The sequence below is a fragment of the Mastigoproctus giganteus genome, chromosome 1, assembly GCF_048544385.1.
Source record: "Mastigoproctus giganteus isolate SK-2022 chromosome 1, ASM4854438v1, whole genome shotgun sequence".
Lineage (NCBI taxonomy): Eukaryota > Metazoa > Arthropoda > Arachnida > Uropygi > Thelyphonidae > Mastigoproctus > Mastigoproctus giganteus.
The window spans coordinates 78924769-78947329 of NC_143575.1; the positions used below are offsets into that span (position 1 = coordinate 78924769).

The window sequence follows — 22561 nt, forward strand, 5'->3', positions numbered from 1 at the left end:
ATTTCACCTGTATTGCTTGGAGTTCTGCTGTATAGATGTTATATTTGGTGAGAAGTTGTGCTAAAACTATGTTTGGGAAGACTTCTGCTACATTCACCTGTTTTGGAACTGTCTGTATGTACTTTTGTGTATAGTGAGAAATGCATTACATATGCATCGTGCAACTTGCTTCTAGACAGTAGGAATCCTTTTCCCACTTGTCAAAGACATGGGCACAGGTTGATAATACTGTATTCTAGGGTGGATTGGATGTAAGAGGTGCGACATCTAGTTTATTAACGTCAAATGCAAGGGAATTCTTTCAGGCTGACTAATAACATCAAGTTTTCTTTGTAATGAAATTATTCAAACATTTCTGATATTAAGGCCATCAGTTATCATATTATATGTGCCAATTCCTTTAGATGCCAATTTTTACTATGAGAAAGAATAACTCTTTTACCTTATTCTTGCTTAAATTGCAAAGCAAAACTCTTAGACATCAATAAAGATCAAACTCATCTGTAAAATTACTCTATATTATTTATAAGAAATAGTCCACAGCACTGAAGATGAAGACTAGCAACCTTTTTCAATTTAAACTGTAAGAATTCTTCAAATAAGTTGCAGTAATAGATTTAGAATATATATATATATATATATATATATATATATATTGTAATGACTAGGTGTGAAATACTAAGGGATTTCAAACTTATCCTGATATATTTATCATAAACAAATCTTTCCAAGAAAATATCTTTTGAAAATTCAATGTTGTAAATATACAAAGTAAAAAAAAAGAAAAAAAAAAGTAAAGTGCAGTTGTTGAGGAAGCCTCCTCAACAACTCATGCTGAGGGAAATGGACCATAATCTGCCACGCTGGTCCAGTGCGGGTTGGCAGATCGACCGTATTCAGCAGTCATGGGCTTGAACCCCGGTCTACTCAAAGAGCGTGTTCTATTGCACTACCGCTCCTGACCACTTGGCTACGGAGGCCAAGTATGTACTTAATATTTAACTATTTTTTCTCTCTACTTTATTTTCTCTGTAGCATTGCTAGTGGTCACACGAGTCACTCAATGTCAGACTTTCAAAACATGAACTTCCAGGTATAAACATTATTTAATGAGGACACATTCTTGCTAACAATTAATAATGGAGACGTGAATGTGTTTCCATTTCATAATAGAAACAATCATGTTTCCAATGACAATATTCTACAAAGGGATGGCTGAGTGGCAGGAGACAGAGCATGGTTATTAATGAATCTTTATTAATAATATTGTTTGAAGGCATATCAAGTTTAACAATTAAGTTTGCTGATGATACAAACATTGGAAAGCTGGTTAATGGCAGTAATCAGGGTATGCTTACTTCAAGAAGACCTGAATAAATTAAGCAGATGGTCCAAAAAGTATAACTTAAAGTTAAACAGTAATAAATACAAGTTACTACTACTAGGTAGCAGTACACACAGAACAGCATAACTATTGATGCTACCACACTTAAAGTAGAGGGGTATGAAAGGACCTAGGGGTTATTATCCATTTGGATGTCAAGTTCTCTGAGCAGTGCAGAATCGCTACTAGGGCAACTCATGGAGTTCAGTCAAAGATATACAAGATAATATCAGGAAATGAGGTGATTATCCTGTTGTATAAGGCAATGGGTAGGTCAAATCTTGAGCCATCCAAATTTGTTTGCAGTACACAAGATGTGGCAGAGTGGTGTAGGGAAGAGCAACAAGATTAGTCAGGGCACAAAAGGTTATACTTACCAAAAAAAGACCAATTCTATAAATTGCAGCATATGGAAACTAGGCACTTGCAAGATCTGGTAGAAATGTTTAAAGGTTTAAATGGAATGAGTAAACTGAACGTTGATGATATCCTTAGATGACATATAGAGAGAACGTATATTTAAATTAGAAAATTGTAGTCAAATAGTTAAAAGATGAAAGAAGATACTTGTTTACATTAGACTTTTACTTCTGTAGATTGTAATTTTCAAGAAATATGTATGAAGGAACGTTGTTTCAGAAAATGGAAGTTTAATGAATAAATGACGATAAAGAAAAGTTGGTTCAGTGAGTTTAAAGTTGGACAGTAAAAGCACATTGACTGGTTGTGGCACATGTTTGGACAACTTTGGAAGAGAGAGAGAGAGAGAGAGAGAGAGAGGGGGGGGGGGGGAATTACAGAAGACAATTCAGAACAGGGGCCTATAGAAAAGGTATTCAGCAGAACCAGAATGTCGAGACAGAGTGGAGAGACGAGTCATTACAGTCGAACTTGGTTATAATGAGTATCAAGGGACCGACAAAATTTCCTCATTATAACTGCCACTCGCTATATCAGTGATGGTGGAGATGGGGGAACCCCTGGGGTTCCCCCATCTCCAAACAATGAACACTTTATATCAGTGATGAGTTAAATCTACCTCCTATTTTTTTTTTTAATTCTCAATAGCTTGATGAAAAGATTCAAAAAACAAAAGAAATATTGGAGAGAAAAAAATAATATAAGTACATACCTACATATTATTTGTATTAATATGCTTGTATAAACTACAATACACTTAAGATTAAACCCAATTTATTTGTACGTAATTTTAAAACCATACACTTAATACTAAACACCATTTATTTCTCTGTAAAAAAAAAAAAAAAAAAAAAAAAACACATTCTTTAATAATAAAGATGATTTCAATTAGTCTTTATTTATGAATCTTAAAATTGATGTTTGTTTTAAAGATTTCACTTTGATATTTCTTAAGTTTATCCTTAAAACACTCAACGCATTAAAAGTCTCATTACTTGCCTCAGTTCCTTCAAAAAAATTGATTAATGTGTCCATTGCACCTCGAGCTTGTGAGATTGTCGGCACTGATTTTGATTCACTTTCACTTGTTATCATATCATCATTGTCGTTATCGTCTTTGTTGAGCATAGCATCTACGATGTCAGTCCCTGTAGGAGGACCACTAGTTAACAAGTTTTCAACGACTCGTACAAATTAATTGATGTTATTATTAAAACCTACATGGCATTATTATTATAACCTAACCGTGTTACATGGCAACTAATCAGATAATGGTAATTTGTTTTCTTCATTTCCATCATCTTCAACTGAAATTTAATTTGAATTTAATTTCAATTTCTTGAAGCAATTCGATATGGTTGTCCAAGTAATGTTGTTCCATGCATCATTCAATAAATTTATAGCATCCAATATCAATATAGACTAAGTTTCTTTTCTCTTCGACTGATCAGATGTAGAACTAGGAATCTTTTATAAAATCCTTTCAAACTCTTGATTACAATTATGTCCATTGGTTGTAAAATTGATGTCGCATTGGGAGGCAGAAACACCAGAGCTTAATGTTGGACAAATTTTGAATCTCGGGATATGCAGGACAGTTATAAACTAAAAATAAAATTTTTTTTTTTCTTTTTAAATAGCTCCTTATTCCAATCATTAACATATTCAGGAAAAATATCCAAAGTCAGCCAAGCTTTCTTGTTTGCAGTGTAATCCACAGGAAGTTTCCTTGCGTTTTTGAAACACCGAAGTTTTAATGATTTTCTGATAACAAACAATTTTTTTTATCAGTTCCTGTCATATTTACACATACGAGCCTTTGATTTTTTCCACCAACACATTTTTCCCATTTGAATTTAAATGTATTGTCAGGTGTCAAATTATAAAGAGAGTCCTGTTTCGTCAGTGTTGTTGTAGTAGTAGTAGTAATAGAGGCATGAGCTTATGTAGCATCAACTTAAAAAAAAAAAAAAACAATTTCACACATCCATGCCACCTAAACGTTTGTCCAGTTCCTTCTTAAATTTATTTAAGCTAACAACTTCCAAAATGACAGATGGAAATTTGTTCCAGCAATTAACCACCTGCTGGCTAAAGGAAAATTTCTGCACATCTATTCTACAACTGTCTTTTCTCAATTTGAATTTATGCCCAACCCCCAGTTTGTAATCTGAGCAAGTGGAAGAATCCCATCAGAATTCAGCATGCTAAACCCATTCAAGGCCTTAATACACCTCAATCAGATCACCTGACTGGTGCCTAGTTTCCAGCCACTGCAATTTGCAGAAATTAAGCCTTTCTTGGTAAGAGGACCCCTTCGCCCCCCTCACCAATCTCGTTGCCATTCTCTGTACACACTCAAGCAATGCTACATCATAAAATGAGGCCTCCAGACCTGTATGCAGGCCTGACCATTACCTTATATAAAGGGATAATCATCTCCTTTTCCCTGCTAGCAAAATTTCTGTACATCATTGACAATACCCCATGACCTGTTCTGGTAGCCTGTCTCCAATGCTCAGAAAACTTCATATCTGACTGCACAATCACTCCCAGCTCTTTTTCATTTTCTACCACTCTAAGTGTAGTACCACACAGTTGGTACGTTCCTCTGGGGTTACTTCTACCTATATGCAGTACTTTGCATTTGTCAATGTTAAACTTCAGTTGCCACTTCTCAGCCCATTTGCCCAAATTTTCTAGATCCTGTTGCAGTAGCACAACTGTTTTAATGTATTCATCATTGAAATCTCTTCTGATTTCTGCCCACACATGGACAATCCATTCATTTACCATTATTGGATCTACAGATCGAGATTCTCCACTAATTTTTGTATAAGCGATGTTATGTCAGTTTTTAAATTGATCCAGCCAACTGTTGTTACACACAAAATCATCATGCCCAAATTGTTTAGCAAATTTTCCCATTGAGCCTTCAAGATCGGATCGTCTATTGAAAATCCAGCACTTCTTTGTATTGGTGAATCAATGCTTCATCAACATTTGTAACCTCGCACTTTCTAATCCCCCCCCCCAGTTATGTTCTTTTCCAGTGGCAATATGTAAGCATCTTTATTCTTCCACTATGTCGATACACTTAACAGACAAAGAAAACTTTTTACACACTTCAACATTTTTTGCACCATGTTCTAATTCACAAATAATTTCGACTTTTTCACAAATCTAGAGACACTCTCTTTTGTTAATAGACATGTTTCCAAAGGAAGGGTTCATTTCTAAATGATTTTACTTTAAAATGATAAAGTGATCTGCACACAAAGTTCTTAGAATTCCCGAAATTCATAGAAGTCCCGAAATAAATTTATGGTTATTTTTGGTTATTGTATTTACTGTAACCATAAATTTATGGTTATTTCCAAGAATTGGGGTTTTCGACTACCCAAGCAATTAAGAATGTTTGCATAGTTGCCAAAATTTGTTCGATATATCCGTGCAGTATACTCGTTATAACAGTGAGAGATTGCATGGGAATACGGGTAAATTAAAATCATTATGGCTTTTTGCTCATTACAGCAGTGATCTCTTTATTTCCGTGCTCATTATAACCAAGTCCGACTGTAATTAGCCTAACTTCCCTCTTTTGAATGGAATCTAGAAGCCTGAGTGATGTTTTAGAGGCACTGCCCCAGATGTGGGAATAATATTTCATGGTAGGGCAGATTTGAGATTCGTACAGAATGAACAGCTGCTTGGAAGAAAAGTAACACTGAGAGTGAAAGAGAAATCCAGTTTTTTAAGATGCAGAGGGAAAGAATTGTGATGTGCTTATGCTAAGAGAGATTAGAGGTCAGAGTAATCCACAATAGAGATATACGATCCTGTCTGGAAATCAGAATGTCATCAAAGATAAGCATAGGAGTAGAATTCTTTTTGCGAGATATAAAGACGGGGCTGAGTTTTAGAAGGATTGATATCAACTAATTTATCTTTGCCCCACTGGGGATCGGCATTTAAGGAATTGGTAGCAGACATTCGAGAAGTTGAAGCTATTTGAGTAGGGCAATGTTTCTCAAACTGGAAGGCGGAATGCAATGTGCTATCATCAGCAAAACTATGGTTAGGATTTCCAGTTAATGGAAGAAGGTCATTAATATACAAGAGTGGGAGAAAGAACTGAACCTTAGAGAACATCAGCATTAGTGGAGAAGTTAGAAGACAGAGAGAAAACTGGATAAACAGTTACAAAAAACGGTTGGCAAACCATAAGATGGAAACTTATTTAGAAGACCTTTATCCAAACATGATCAAAAGCCTTTGAAATGTCAAAGTGAGTTTCCCCAAACTTTTCCATTGAATTTGTTCACAGGTGGGTAACAAAAGTCGGAATATCACCAATGGATTGACAGTGACGGAATCCATACTGATGATCATTGATTAGATGGAAGATTTCTAGATAGTTTAAAATTTGGAAGTTAGTTGACTTTTCCATTACTTTAGAAAGAGTAGAAATAAGTGAAATGGGATGATAATTGGATGTGAGGGATTTCTTGCCCTTTTCGTAAACTGGCTGGATATGAGGAAATTTCCAAGCAGAAGGGAATACATCTTTTGAAAAAGAAAGTGAAAACAGGTGACACATAGCAGGAGTAAGTTCAGGGGCACAGGTAAGAAAAACCATCAGGACCTGGTGCTTTCTTAGAAACAAGATTGTTCAAAATTTTTCTGACATGCTTTTGATGGAAAAGCAGAGGCGGCACTGAATGGAGTGTACTGGGAATGGTGAGAGGTAGTTTACCAATATCATCAATACACGAGTTGGAAGAAAAATAGAATGCTAGAAAGTCAGCTTTATCTTCGAATGAAGTGGCAATACAACCATTTGGTTCTGACAGAGGTGAGAATAGAGATGGGTAAAAGTTGCAGAATAGCTTAGGCAAGAGACCAGAATGCTTGACTACCATATGGATAAGAAGCAAGTTTTCTACATTAGTTGCTTGAAATCTAGTTCGGACTGATTAATAACTGCTTTGCAATTATTGCAAGCTTTGATGCAGGCAGAAAATGAACCTGGAATTTGGATAAAAGCCAATTAAGACAATGCAAAATTCTTCTCTTAAATAGCCTTGGCACATTTAGTGGAAAACCAAGATTTAGATAAAGGATGAAATTTTAAGGTGAAGTGTGGAATAAAAGATTTTATCCCTAGAAGAATTTGTAGGGATAAATTTCACTGATAACAATCTGAGCAAACGTTGACATCAGAAGATCTGAAAAAGTAATCCAACCATGGAAAATAAGAAATCTCACAGGTCATCTCATTTTGCATTCTTGTAATGCCAAACAACACAAGGTTGAGAATGGCCACAAGAGAAAGGCTCCAATGGAAACGAGACCATCACCAAGTTGTAATCCAAGTTACCTAGAGCACCACTCACCTCTACAGTATACTATAGAGGTGAGTGGTGGGTTGTTTGTGAGAAAAAGATCAAGCATGTTAGCTGTGTTGTTAGGACTGTCTGGTATTCTGGTAGGTAAATGAACAATCTGTGTGAGGTCATTGGCAATTGCAAAAGTCTCAGCATCTCAACCTGCTAGAGTTGTGAACATTAAAATTACCAAAGAAAATTACCTCACTGTTAGGAAAGTTGTACTGGAAAAAATCAAGTTTCAAAGAGAGGAAGTGGAAGAGTTCCAAGTGATCAGTGGAGTTGAGAGAACAATAGAGGCAACAGATGAATTTAACAGACTGTGGTAGAGAGATTTTAAGCCAGAGAAGATGGAAAAGAGGAGATGGCAAATTAAGTCAGACAGGGAATATCAGAATGGACACATGCACAAGTAACACCTTTGAAGCAAAAGGAATCATATATCAAATAATTCGGATGACTGAGAGCAGTGGTTGAATCAACCAATAACTGGGATTCTGTCAGAAAAAGTACATGGGTTTTGGCAGATTAAGTGGAAATGGACATGAATGAGATTAGAACTGACAATTTGTAAAATGAACGAGAAAGTGTTTGGGAGGTTTACATCTTTTTGCAGATAAATTTGTTTTATTAGTTTGACATGGATATTCAGAAGAAAGAAAATGTGACGAGGACATGCTGTATGAAGTAATGAAATTTTTGGATATGGCACACACAGTAAAAATATACACAGCTCCTTGACATAACGTGGCCCCGACAACGCTCCGCATACACACTACTCGGACTTCCTCCAGTCACTATCTGCCAGAGTAAAGGCTGCAAGATTATACACTAGCTGATTCAGAAGTCTTGTAGAGAGTTACCAATAGGTTCAGTCTGGTGGCCTCTCTAGTAGCAGCCGGCCTGCAAACACCATATTAGAGCTGTACCCTCGAAATGTAAGAAAGATTTGATCTCACCATGGTGGCTGTCCTGAGAATACCGTTAATGAGTAAATGACTGTTGGAACAAACTTCCATCTGGTGTTATGGAGGTGAATAGTTTGTAATAAATTTAAAGGAGGATTGAACAAATTATTAGAAGAGGGCAAATATTAAAGTGGGTAGAACAAGATTGTTCTACTGTTTACTGATTTTTATCTGCTATCTATTTTTCTTTTTACAAAAAACCAAAGAATAATCTTTGTGATATACAGATTATGATTTTAAATTATATTATTTAATTTTGTTATTTATTTAATATAAGTTAATCAAGAATGTGCACAAATGAAACTTGCCTTCTTATAATATATACTACATGCCTATCGAAGCCTGTTTATTTACAGCCCATTTAATTTATTATTTGGTGGGAGAGGGGGAGAAGGGTCTCAGGGCCTCATACACATTATATCTTAGGGCCACAAGTTCAAATCCAGCCTTTTTGTTACTACTAATCCTCTTTTTCTCCTTTAATAATTTAACAGCCTACATACACATCATTAAATCATTAACACAAGGTTTTTGGCAAGTGAAATGCTCATATTAACAATACAGCTTCTTCTACACACATCCATTTGGTTTGCTACTTATCTTACCACTTAAGAGTTAGCTTTACGGGACTTCTTCACTAGTGTACATAAAACTGTACCTCTACTTGTGGCTGTTTATAACAAGGTGCAATTTGTACACTGAGACCATAACATGCTCGAATTCTCTATTACAAATTATGTTATTCTGATACCATAAGCTTGAATCCTCTATTACATATTATGTTATTCTGATACAATAACAAGCTTAAATTCTGTATTACATATGTTATGGCATACTGATATCATACCAAGTAATATAGATTGGAGCATGATTACACTATGTACGGCAATGCATAATAACACAACAAATGGATACACTCTGTTTCGCTGCACAGACAAAAACAATTATGGCACATCCATTAATTTGCAAAATGTCATTACGAACTGTGTTCATGAATTCACATGTTTATGAATTTATATAAAAAAAAAAAGTAAAGTGCAGCCATTATCAACCCACTGCAGGGTGGAAGCCTCCTCAACAATTCATGCTGAGGGAAATGGACCATAATCTGCCACGCTGGTCCAGTGCGGGTTGGCAGATCGACCGTATTCAGCAGTCATTTATATAAACGACAATTTAAATCTTCTTGAACAGGTAAATCTTGTAATTACAGCTATATATTGTCTATAAAGATTAACAAAACACTAACTTACATGTCCTAAAAGAAAATCCCTTCCTTTGCTTAGTTTTTCTGGACTTTGGTCTTGGGATATTTTACACCAGACACCAACATTTACAAATTGATGACTGCTATTTAATTCAAATGAAAACTTTTCCTGCCATAACGGATCCTATAAGATAAAAATTGAGGAGGGAGGGTATATTAATATTTTGGTATTTGATGATGGGTGTTTAATATTTTATTGTCGAATATAATTTATTAATAAAATAGGTCTAACCTGGGAAGCTTTAACAAGAGAAGTCTTTTTCAGCTCTATTGTATCTTTTGGAGATATTTCACTTTCTCCACTATCTTCAAAATGTACTGAAGAACTATGGTCTATACATGTAAGTTTTGGTAATTCAGTTTTAGATTCAATACCTCCTCTGTTTTCAAGCTGTTCAGGCTCCTGTTGATCCATTGCTATATTATTGTCTTGAATAATTCCTAAATTTAGAAAACAAATCACAGTACACTGTCCATTTTTAATTTTTTTATATATACAGGCAACCCCCACATAACATGGTACTTATATAACACGGTTAGAGAATTGCGGGAAACCTTGCATAACACAATACTTTTGAGCTTTTGTGCCGGGAAAACCCTGCTATTATGTTGGATGTAATTTTTCAACATTTCCATTCTTTTTGTGAATCCCCGCTGTTGACTCAGTAGTCGTTATCGCCTTCATGATATTTTTCTAAAGCATATTTCTGGAGGTCATTACCATAAAACAATAAAAACAGTTTACTGGTCTTTTCTGTTAGTGTAATCAATTATAAACTCGATCTTCTTGAATTTGCTATAGTATCGATAGCTGGAATTTTGTGGGTTTTCACGTTATTATGGTGAAATGTGTTTCCCCTTCCATGAAATATCCAATCATATAAAAAACAAATTTTCAGAAACTCATTACTCCGTATCTCGCTTGTGCGTAATGTGTTTGTTACAACTTGTGCGTGCCGTGTTTTTTGTGATTAATTGCTTATCACTTTTACTGTTTTAAATTTCACAACCAAAAAAAAAAAAAAAAAAAAATCAGTGAATAGAAATACCAATTAGTTAGTAGGTAAATATTACAGTACCTATTAATTGAGCTATTTACGTAAACATAAATTTATTTTTATTTTGCTAACTGAAAATTATTCTTCTGATTTTCATGTATCATTTAACTTTGTTAATTGGTAAGGCAATAAAGTTAAATTTGTTCTTTATATCTTTAAAGCTGGGGTCCACTCTATTTTGGGAGATCCCTGGGTTAGGTTCTGTACTTGTCTGAGACCATTAAAAAGTTGTGATGTCGAAGCATGCAGTTCACGACTTTTAAAGAGAGCAGAAGGTACATGAAATCTAATTGCTGCAGAAGAGATAATACTTAGCAGCGATGAAGAAGAAAATTAAATGAACGTACATTACCTGACATATAATGTACGTTCATTTAAGTATAAGTATCACAGTTTGTAAGGTAAGACACTTGTTTAGTTATTACTACTATAAAAATTAAGTTTCTGATAGTTATATATATATAAAAGATGTATTTTTGTTAGCTTTAAGAACGTAATCCCTCCCCCCCCCTTTGTACTGGTTCTTAGTCCCATTTAACACGGGTTCACATTACACGAGGTTTTGTAGGAACCGAACTAATGTGTTATACGAGGGTTACCTTACTTTATTTATTATTTCTTTAAATTCAATATCCTTAGTTTATAGCATTTAAAATAAGCAAAATCAATGATTTTATGTCCACTTGCAATCTTTAGAACATGGTAATAAAACCAGCATTCCGAAAAATTATAGAATATTAACAATTCCAAATAAAAAAAAAAAAAAGTTTCAAACACATCTAATTTGCACACCACTGAAGTGCAATAGAACTTAGGCATAATGCAGTTGTTTCTGATAGTCTCACTACACTGCTAACCTATAGATGATTACTGATTTTATGCAGCAAATCACTAAGCTGGGTTTAAAACTTAATGAAACTTACTTTATTTTAAAATTATTAGAACTGAATGACCTTGTGGACAGTTCCTCTCCTATTTACTTACCTCCAATAGATATTCTTCTTTTAGGAGAACTTCTTACTTCCAGTTCATTTGATGCAAGCAAAGGACCGCAGGGTTGTCTCTGTGGGGATTCAGGATTTGGCAAGGAAGACCCACTACTTTTGGTAGAGCTTAATTCTTTGATACTGATATGTACATACTCTTCCATATCATTAAGTGTCTTGCTATCTTCTGTATTGCTGGGCTAAAATAATTACTTTTAGTTGAACAATAAATTCTAAAATAATACAAATTTCAAAAATTCCATTCCATATTAAAATTATTTTAATAACACATATGCATTATTAGACTAAATGAATTCTCAAATTATTGAAATTTGGTATCTGATGGAATTCTTTTTCACAGCTGAACTAGAAAGGAGAAAAGCATTCAATAAGATATATTGTCTACTGAAATGTCTCTGATAAACAGATATTTCAGTAGACAATATATTATGATAAACAGAAAGTCAAATAATTATAACATAATTCTATATGGTAAAGTACTTTTGTGTTCTTTAAAGATTATAATAAATTTCATGAAAAATTCACTGTTATGATACTATTATTATCTAACACTGTACAAATATCTATATATGTACACAATGTAGATTTTGTTGATTTGAGTTACATTTGAAAAATTAGTACCTGTATACGGATCTGCATATCCTCATTCACTTAAAGATAGTGAGTCCAGGTGATAGGTATTCAAAATTAAAAATTTATATTTCAGAACTGATTTATTATGTTTACAATCTACATTTTTCAGACTGATAAAAATTAAGTGAATAATAAACTGTCACTATTTGAGTATACATTCAATTGTACTTCATTGGCTACCAGTGTGAAGAATGGTGTTGTTTCTTAGAACTGCAAATTATGGAAATGCAAATTATTAAAAATTCTTTCCTTGACATGAAAGATTTAGCTCATTAATTTTTGTAAAAACATCTGCTAAGTACGCCAATTTCTGCAGCCAAGATGTATTTACCAAACAGTGAGAAAGATAAAATGGGTGATCAATAAAAATAGAATAAATTTCTGAGCAAAGTTCAAAAATTTTTTGAACTTTGTTCAGAACTTTCCCCCTAGAAAGCCACCTTATTTTTGTATGAAGCAACAGTGTTGTTTCATACATATCTTCGCAAAGGAGCTTAAACATTCTGCTTTTAAGTGGCTTAGATTTAATGTGGTTCATTATCTTTCAGCATCATCCGACAAAGTTTTAGGTCTCTTTCTATTGTTTTGGTGACAAGTGCTTGTTGATGGAGCACACAATAACTACTCAAACAAGACAGTACCAACTCTTGGATATGCAACACCACCGCAGCCATTTTTCCTCTCATTGCTCTGGCCCCATCAGTGCACACATCAACAAATTTTTCCCAAATGATTTCATGTTCTATCATGTAACTATTTATGACATTGAACATTTCTTTTCCAGTCGTGCAACTTTCAAGAGATTCACAGAGCAGTAAATCTTCCTCAATTTTGTTCTGGAACAAGTAACATACAAATACAAGTAATACTGCTAGCCCTGGCACATCTGTTCATTCGTCAAGTTACAACAAAATAAGCAAAGCTCAATTTAAGTCGCGACATCAATTGTTTTTCTGTATCTGTCGACGGACCTTGAATGCGATGTTTTACAGAATTATTAGATAACTGAACTGTTTCAAGTTTCTTTTTGACTGTTCACCAAGCACAAAAGATGCCATTGCCACACATAACTTAATTAGGGTTTCTGCAATTGTATATGGGCTTCTCCTGCAAGCAAATACAGTAACTTATCCTGTAGGAGGCCTCGGTAGTGTTTTCATTAAAAGATTTTTGAACTTTTCACCATAAGGCAATGACAGTTTGTTAATGCCTCAAGCTTATGCTCAAAATTTTCTGTAGTTCTAGTATTGCCAACACCGGATGGTGAAGTAAAACATTGAGATTCATTTACAATGTCGGTTACACCTGGACTTACTGGTAGTACTTGATTGTTTACTTAAACAACCTCTTTTTAGCCTCTGACCCATGATAATGTTACTGCATGTTATTTCACTGACACTACTGTAGCTAATAAAAATAATTAGCTCACCTCCTTTGTAATCATGTTAACACTATATGAACTAAGCTGAACCGGTGTCCATGGTGGTGGAAGTCACAGCTAGAGATTACTAAAATCTGCAGCAGGTGCAACAATCCAAGTTAGCTAATTTAACATGCATATTTTTATTTCTGTGTCCACATACAACATACTTTGTAATAAGACAGCTATGAATATATCTCAGTAGCATACATAACAATGCATTGCATGATTTCGCCTTAATTAAACTGACTGTTGCTCGCTTTGTAGGTACGGGTTACTAGGGGGTTTCTTAACTAGATATTCTAACTGTCATGCAAAAAAAACATATCAATTAAAGAAGTTTCATGATTACTTTTAACAAAACATTCCTCTAATCAAAAAAAATTGTAAAATTCAAAGTAACCATTACAGAAATGTACCCATGGATCCCCTTGGAACTGTTCATGGATCCCCTGAGATCCGCAGAGCACAGTTTCGGAACAACTGCTATAAGGCAATGGTTAGGCTGCACCTTGAGTACTGCATAAACATCTGGAAGTACTCATTTAAGATGTGGGTCTCTTGAAACAGGTGCAGAGAAGGGCAACCAGATTAGCCAAAAATACAAAGAAATACTCTTAACGCAAGACTAATTCTGCTACTTGCAGCACTTGTGAGGAGACTTGATTGGCATATTTAAGGCTTTAAATAAATAGACTCCCCCACAGGTATCTGAATCTTGTCATTGTTGGGGGGGGGGAGGGCTTGTGTGGTTCATACCACACAAGGAGTGGACACACAAAAACTCCAGACAAGGAGTTTTTCATTTATGTGGATACAAATAAGAAAACAAATACGACTGGACACTTGTGTATTGGGTGTGGAAAAGGCTTAGACAACCCAGCTGAATTGAATTGGTAATCGTATCAGACTTCACCGATGAAAGATCCTCCATGTCGATAAGAGGCTCCGTGAATGAGGCTAAGATGTATGAAATTAGTGATTTCAAAATTGCAGATGACTGTTCATTAGAAAAACTTGAAAGGCAAGTAAAGCTCCTGGAGTTGATGGCATACATACTCAGTAATTCATGAGGGAGACAGCCAGAGAGTGTACTGAATCATTGAGGTTAATAATGAATGAAGGTTAATAATGAGGGGTGAAGTGGTTATTTTTTATTTATTTATTTATTTTTTTTTTTGGCTGATGCTGCATAAGCTTGCTTTCTTGCATCAAATGCCTCTACTAATGCTAATGAGGATATCATTAGACTTGGAAGAGATTCCTTTGGACTGGAGTAGTGCCAACGTATTGCCAATACACAATTCTATGGGTAAATTCAGTCAGACTAACCAGTGACTAAAGACTGGTTAGTCTGACTTCACTGATAAGGAAAATCTTGGAGACAATGATTAAGAGTGCAATCCAGGGACATTTAGACAGAAATAGCATTCTTAAGGACTCATAACACTGTTGTGAGTCCTTCAGAATATTAAGGAAAAATCAAGTTTAACTAACTGGTAAGCTATTCTGGCACAGTTACTGATGAACTGGATGTAGGGACCAATTTTGATTTGGTTTATTTGGATTTTAGTAAGGAATTTGTCTCAGTCCCTTATGAGAAGTTACTGGAATATACTGAGAGTAATGGAAAAATTCTAAGGTGGATCGCAGGGCGGCTACAGGGAAGATGGTTGTGATTAATGGTTATTCTTCTGATTGGTGCTATGTCAGAAGTTGGGTAACCCAAGGAATGGTCCTAGAACCAATGTTGTTTCTGATTTTCATAAATGACAACAATAAAGGGATAAAGTGTGCAAGGTGAAACTTTGCATATGACATAAATATTGGGAGAACTTTTAATGATCACTGTGAAGCAGCACTTCAGGATGATTTGAACACTCTTAAAGAATAGTCAGAAAAGCAGCAGCTATATTTTAATACAGCAAAATGCTAAGTCTTACACCTGGGAAACAACAACCCCAAAATAAAATAACTTAAAGCAATTGCAAAACCAAAATTGGAATACTGGCCTAAGTATGGTGATCTCATCTCAAAAAAAGGCATTGGGCTTCTTGAAAGTGTCCAAAGACGGGCAAGTCACATGGTCAGATTAGCAAAAGATGACTTGGAATTGTGGGAGGGGGATATCCTTAGGAAACTGGTTCTTGGTTAGAAACTGTACAACAGAATTCTTTGTCGGCAGGGAAATTGTCGAGAAGAACCCAAACTAATTATTATTTTGCCAAATTCTCATTATGTTTTCCTCTTCTCCATCAAATTTGCCTGACTCGTTTTCTTAGGATGTAACACCTACCAAGATTTTCACTAGAACGGTTGCTGTTTTATTTCTGGAATATACCCAAACCCAGGTTTCATAATCTTTTATCATCAAATGAGTGGGATAAGAAAGACAGGGACACAAGCCTAAATAACTTTAAAGGGTGTATAAATGTAGTTAACTATAAAAGAATACTTAGTCTTAATTGTGTCTACAATAATGTCAGGAGTGTTGTCAATAAAATGACCGAAATTTAACTCCTGGTTAGAACAACTAATGCTGACACAGTAGGGCTAACAGAAATGTGGTGCACTCAAAAACTGGGGGATGACAAGTTCCACTATGATATGTATAATGTATTTAGGAAAGATAGAGGGGATGGTGGTGTCATGCTTCTTATCAAAAGCAGCCTAAGTACAAAAAGAGCATTGCTGAGCCTGAAGTTATATCTGCCAGCATAGAATCTGTGTGGTGTGAGTTAGTTGGAAGCAAACGTATAATGAGAATGGGAGTAATCTACAGACCAGAAGATTGTGAAGAGCATGACCATAATCTTTACATGCAGATGGAATTTTCAAGCAAGAACAAATATTTTATTATGGGTGACTTCAATCTGTTCCAGAATGATTGGAATAAGTGGGATGGAAATTCACCTTAGGGGAAAGTTTTTCTAAATACACTGGATGAGTATTATTTATACCAGCATATCAGAGAAAATATGGGTGAGAATATTCTTGACATCATTACTCACGAAATAGATGACATCACGGGACTTAAAATACAGAACCACTGGCAGGTAGATCACGAAGTCATCAGCTGAAAGATGAAAAGAGATGCTGCAGTAGTTAAATGTAAAGGCACAGGTTTTAATTTCAGATGATGGGACTTTGACAGTTTAAGGTGCTATGTGGAATCTATTAATCGAATGGATTACAGAGTGAGGGCAAATTCACTTGAATACCATTAAAGCAAAAATCACAAAAGCCATGAACAAATATGTAAAATTAAGAAAATATTGAAGGAGAAGGATGTCAAAATGGATGAATGCAGAACTGGATGGTCAAATAGAGCAGAAAAGATAGAATGGGTAGTTACAGAGCGATGAAGAGTGCTGATGCCTACGACAGCTACAAGTTGATTTGTAATAGTAACACAGATAAGGTTAGAGAGGCTAAGGCTAAACATGAGAAAGCACTGGCTAAGAAAGCAAAGAATGGGTAGAAGGAATTTTTCATGTATGTGAATACAACGAAGAAGAAAGTGAATCAGATTGCACCATTGTGTACTGAGTAAGGGAAAGACTTAAAAAACCCAGCTAATGTTGCAGATGAACTGAACATCTTTACATCCATCTCTACTGAAGAAAGACACTTCATGCTGAGCAGATCTGTACAAGTGAGGCTTAGTAATATGAAATAATTGATTTTGAAATGATTGTTTATTAGAAAAACTTTCAAGCATAAAGGCAAGTAAGGCTCCTAGAGTTGAAGGCATATATCCAGTAATTTCGAGGGCATCTTTGGACTTGGGAGAGATTCGTTTGGACCGGATAAGTGCCAACATACACAATACATACAGATGGTTCTAAGAGCAAAGTTGGTAATTACAGACAGGTTAGTCTGACTTCAGTTAGTCTGACCTTAGAGGCAATAAATAAGAGTGCAATCCAGGGACATTTAGATAGATATGGCATTCTGAATAACACACAGCCTAAGTTTTGCTGGGTGGCTTCAGGCAGAAGGTTGTGATTAATGGATATTCTTCAGATTGGTGTAAAGTTGGAAGTGGGGTCCCTCAAAAATCGGTTCTTGGACTACTGTTGTTTCTGATTTTCATAAATGACAAATAAGAGAATTACAGATGGCAGAAAGGCTATCGGCATGTTAAACTCTGTTCTGTGGAGCAAAAATATCCTACATAAAACAAAGAAACGTATATTTCAAACGATTGTACAAAGTCTTCTATTGTATGGAGCGGAAACCTGGACATTGAATAGGCGAGCAGAAAACAAATTGCTCTCCACAGAAATGGACTTTTGGAGACGCTCAGCAGGAACTTCTAGAAGAGAAAGAAAACGGAATGAAGACATAAGGGAAAAAATGTAAGGGAAAAAGACTATTATTGACACCACCAGAGAAAAGCGTCTAACATGGTACGGACATGTGAAATGGATGCAAGAAAACAGATATCCAAAGGCTATCCTGGAATGGATACCTCCTGGAAGAAGGAGAAGAGGAAGACCTAGGAGGACATGGATGGATGGAGTACGGGAGTGCATGACAGCCTGGGGCTTAACCGACCAAGACACCTTGAACCGCACTTTATGGCGGGAAAAAATTCCTAACAAGAAATAACTTGTAGGCTGAGGAAACCCATTGTAAATGGAAACACTCCTCTTGAAGAAGAAGATAAATGACAATGATGATGGGATAGAAGGCTTGATGTCAAAATTTGAAGAAGAGGTAAATATTGGTAGATTAGTTAATGATCAGTACCAAGCAGTGCCCCTTCAGGATGACTTGAACAGGCTGCAAGAATGATCAGAAAAGTGGCAGTTATGTTTTAATGCAGAAAAATGCAAGGTCTTACACCTGGGGAATAGCAACTTCAAAATAAATGAGACACTTGATGGGAATGAATTAAAAATAGTAGAAGAAGAAAGATCTGGAAATTATAATATTAAGTTTTCTAAGTAGTGTAAAAGGGCAGCCAGGAAAGCCCATTGTGTCCTATCGATGATATATGGAACATTATCCTGCAGAGATATAGAGGTCATAGTCCCATTGTATAAGGCAATTGTAAGATAGATGGGCAACTTGAATGGTGAGACTGGAAAAATGACAACTGTATGAGGAAGATTCAGATTATGTGGGCTACAGAGCTTGGCAACCAGGCACCTCAGAGGTGACCTGGTTGAGGTTTATAAGGCTCTAGAAGGGTTAGTAAAATGAAAGAGGGGGGAATTTTCACTGTTATCAAGAATTCTAGAACTCTTCAGCATAAATTAAAATTACAGGGAAATAGGTTTATATTAGATTGTAGAAGTTTTCTTTTAGTCTGCAAGTCACTGGTTGCTGGAAGGTTGCCATCGCAAGATTTTGAGGCTGACACAATAGATTCAAAATATTAATTGGATAGTTACCTATATGGGGGAGGAAACAATGTATTTTCTATTCTACTGTTTTTTTGTTTTGTTTTTTGTCAATGCAGCAAAAGCCTGTGGCTTCCTTGCATTATATAGCTAACATGTAGGTTAGTGCAAAAGCTAACATAGCCATCTACCAAAGTAGTTAAATTAAATAATTAATTAAATTGGTATCGTTTTGGTTATATCTCATATTGTGAATGCCTTCACGAGTTGCCATGGTATTGTACTACCTCGAATAAATAATACTTCACCAGTAGAGAAGACTACTGTTATTTATTCTCAGCAGATACCACCACCCAGACAGCACCGTTTCAAAGCTTGTTGACTTCTCTTCGGTGGGTGGGCAGGTACCCTGGTGTTGCAATAGTGACAACCCAGTTATGAAGTATAACTTCCCAATATGAGAGATACCTGATGGTGTGCAGTGATACAGACTATAAAATATTTAAGGGCAAAGGCCTCATGCGACGAGGTAGAATGTTAGTCAATGACTAACATGTTAGTCATTCTACCTTGCAGCATGAGGCCTTTGCCCTTAAATATTTTATATTATATAGCTATTAACATCTCTTATAGCTTTTTAAAATATGAGTTATTTTGAGCATGTTGAAAATTATGACACAAGTCATTTTTATGATCTTCCAATGAAGTGTGTTGGCAGCTTCCAAATGAAAGATTTACTTTTTTTAACCAACTGATGAAATGAAGAATGAGATGCATGTTTCTCTTTTGCTTATTGATGGCCATCAAGAATTTCCATCTTATATGGACATTTGTTTGCCTTTATTTTTTTTTTGGGAGAGGGGGCTGTTTGTTTAAAAAGCATTTTCTCTAAAGACTTTGTATCGTGTTATCTTTCTAACACCGTGTTACCAACCTTTGAACAAAATTTGATTCAAACATCAATTTTTTGAAATACGCATTTCAAAAAAAAAAAAAAATCAGAGTATGCTGTACACCTTTGCCAAGGAGCTTCACATATGCAGCTAATGCAATATAGTTTAGCATACAATGAGGTAACCTACTGTAAAAGTATATTGTGCCACCACTAGATGGAAAAATCTGTACTATTATAAGTGCATTGTTACATCATTCTCATTTCTTTCATGTAGTCTTGTACACATTAAAGAGTTAAAATTATGCTGGACAATCTGTATATTTATACAAATATAATAACTAGATCATATGTATAGCTTAGCTTAATTTTCAGCACTCACCTCATAGTAATCTGCTTAGCTGGTGGAGAGTTTTACCACATACATAGTGGTTATAGAATTCTAATAACTTACAGGGATTATGGGTTTAAAACTAAGTTATGGGCTATAAAAATTTTCCTAAGAAAGGAAAGTGCACCTTCCATTCTATGGTTGCCTAATTAAATTAAATTAAATTAAATGAAGAAAAATAGAAGCTAATAGCCGTGCACGAGCGACTTTCGGAATTCGTCCTCAATTAGCTATAGTGGGGGGGGGGAGAAAGAGAGCGCGCTTGTGTTATATATGGGTTGGGTTCCCGAAATGCATTTCAGTGCACGTGGAAACTTAATACGTGCTAAATTCCAAATGGGGGAGAAATTGGCGGGAATCTTTTTGTTTAACACGTTGAGTGATGTATGGCGCTTAAACCATTCGATGACGAGGGCTTCGTTTTCAAGGATTTTGTAGCTGGAATTTAATTTAGCTACTGTGATGGCTGAATCGATGAGTGGGTTGTGATTTTGAGATTGGACGTGTTGTGTTAGTTCTGTACTTGCTGAATTAGTTTTGAAGCTATTAAAGTGGTAGTATCACTTTAATCACAGAGAAAAATATCTCCTTTTAGATCAAATACATACCCTTAAATTCAAACTTAAAAGAGAACTAACCCCCACGACTTGGTACAATTACGTACAACAGAACAACACACGAATTCAAGCAACTTTAAATCAGATTACCCAAAAGCACTCCAAGAAATGGGATACACTCACCAGGAGACACAAAAAACCCCCCACAAACTCAGTTTTTAACATCTCTACACAAACATTTCCCCTAACGAACTTGCCAGTCTAGAATACGGATTCAATTTTGCCATTTACAGCAACCACTACCCAGTTAAAGATGCCATGATAGAAATACAAACCAAACTTGATAACCACCCAGATAAATATTGAATCATACATGAAACTAATGCTGTTTTTAACTCCCAATTAACTAGTAAACCTAACATTCCCCAACAACAATTAACCCACATAAGAGACTTTATGAAAACCCCCAACATTATAATACAAAAGGCAGACAAAGGGGATACCATCGCAATCATGGACAAAAACACATATATAAAGAAAATGTTACACATCTTATCAGATTCAACAAAATACAGAGCTTGCAACACATTTAACATTAACAAGCTTAAAAATAAACTTGATGGGATTCTAAGAAGACTCAGAGCCAACAAACAAATTAATTTACATACCCTCCAGCAAATAGGCATATGCAGTAACATTCTCCCACACATTTTTGGAATAGTCAAACTCCATAAACAAGATTATCCTTTAAGGCCCATCGTTTCCTATAAACAGTCTGCCTATGCTAACCTATCCATATTCCTCATCAAAATTATTTCACCTTTAATGAGATTTTCTCGGTTCAGGGTCTACAATACTAAACAAGCGCACGAACGTATAACTTCCACAACCATATCTGAAAACGATATTCTCGCGTCCTTCGACGTTGTCTCCCTATACACAAACGTGCACATCGAATCCATATTACTGGCCCTTAAAGAACTATTAATTAAAGACGACACATTGACAAAACGTACCGACTTAAACATTAATGACATTTTAGAACTCACATCACTGTTACTTGACGGCAAAAAATTTAAATTCCAAAATAACATCTACGAACAAATTTTCGGCCTTCCCATGGGCCTCAGTATCTCTGCCTCTTTATCCGAGATCTACCTCGTATCTATCGAAGCAAAATTCTCCAACCACCCTTTCCCCCAGAAATTAAACTATACATGAGATATGCAGATGATGTCCTCTTAATAGGCAACAGAACCACCGTCGATACTTTACTGAACACCTTTAACACAACACATGAAAGACTCAAATTTACCCTCAAAGTAGAAACTGATAATAAAATTAATTTTCTAAACCTTACTGTATAAAAAATAAGCACATCTTTAGGCACCAAAATATACAGAAAAAACACACATACAGGTAAATTCTTATAATACCACTCACAACACACCAACCTCTATACATCAAAAAAGCAGTTCTATACAACCAGATATACAATGCTGTAAAATATAGCCACACACAAACAGACCTATCTATAGAATTGCAATACCTCACCAAAAAATTCATCGACAGAAAATACCCCTCACAACTAATAAAAGAAACCATCAGCAAAGTTCATAATAACACTAATAACCCAAACAAAATTATTAACCACATGAACAAGAAAAAGATACATAAACCCCTTATCGTGCTCCCATATCATCAACAATACGTTAGAAGACTTCAACAGATTTTTAAAAATACAGATATCAAATTAATATTCTCACAAAAACCATTCCCTTTACCATCAGAGGTAAAGGGAAGGGTTTTTGTTTTCGTAAAGGCGA

At 35.3% G+C, this 22561-nt stretch overlaps 1 protein-coding gene across 1 annotated transcript in view; it reads right to left on the minus strand.

Annotated features, from left to right (window-relative positions):
• LOC150090913 (PDZ domain-containing protein 8-like) overlaps positions 1-22561 on the minus strand; it is a 218063-nt gene that overhangs the window by 132105 nt on the left and 63397 nt on the right. The window contains exons 6-8 of the mRNA XM_090377161.1: positions 11469-11670; positions 9659-9867; positions 9413-9550 (exon numbers count right to left, since the gene is read on the minus strand). Coding sequence (XP_090233287.1) covers positions 9413-9550; positions 9659-9867; positions 11469-11670 — 549 coding nt within the window. The remainder of the gene's footprint in view (positions 1-9412; positions 9551-9658; positions 9868-11468; positions 11671-22561) is intronic.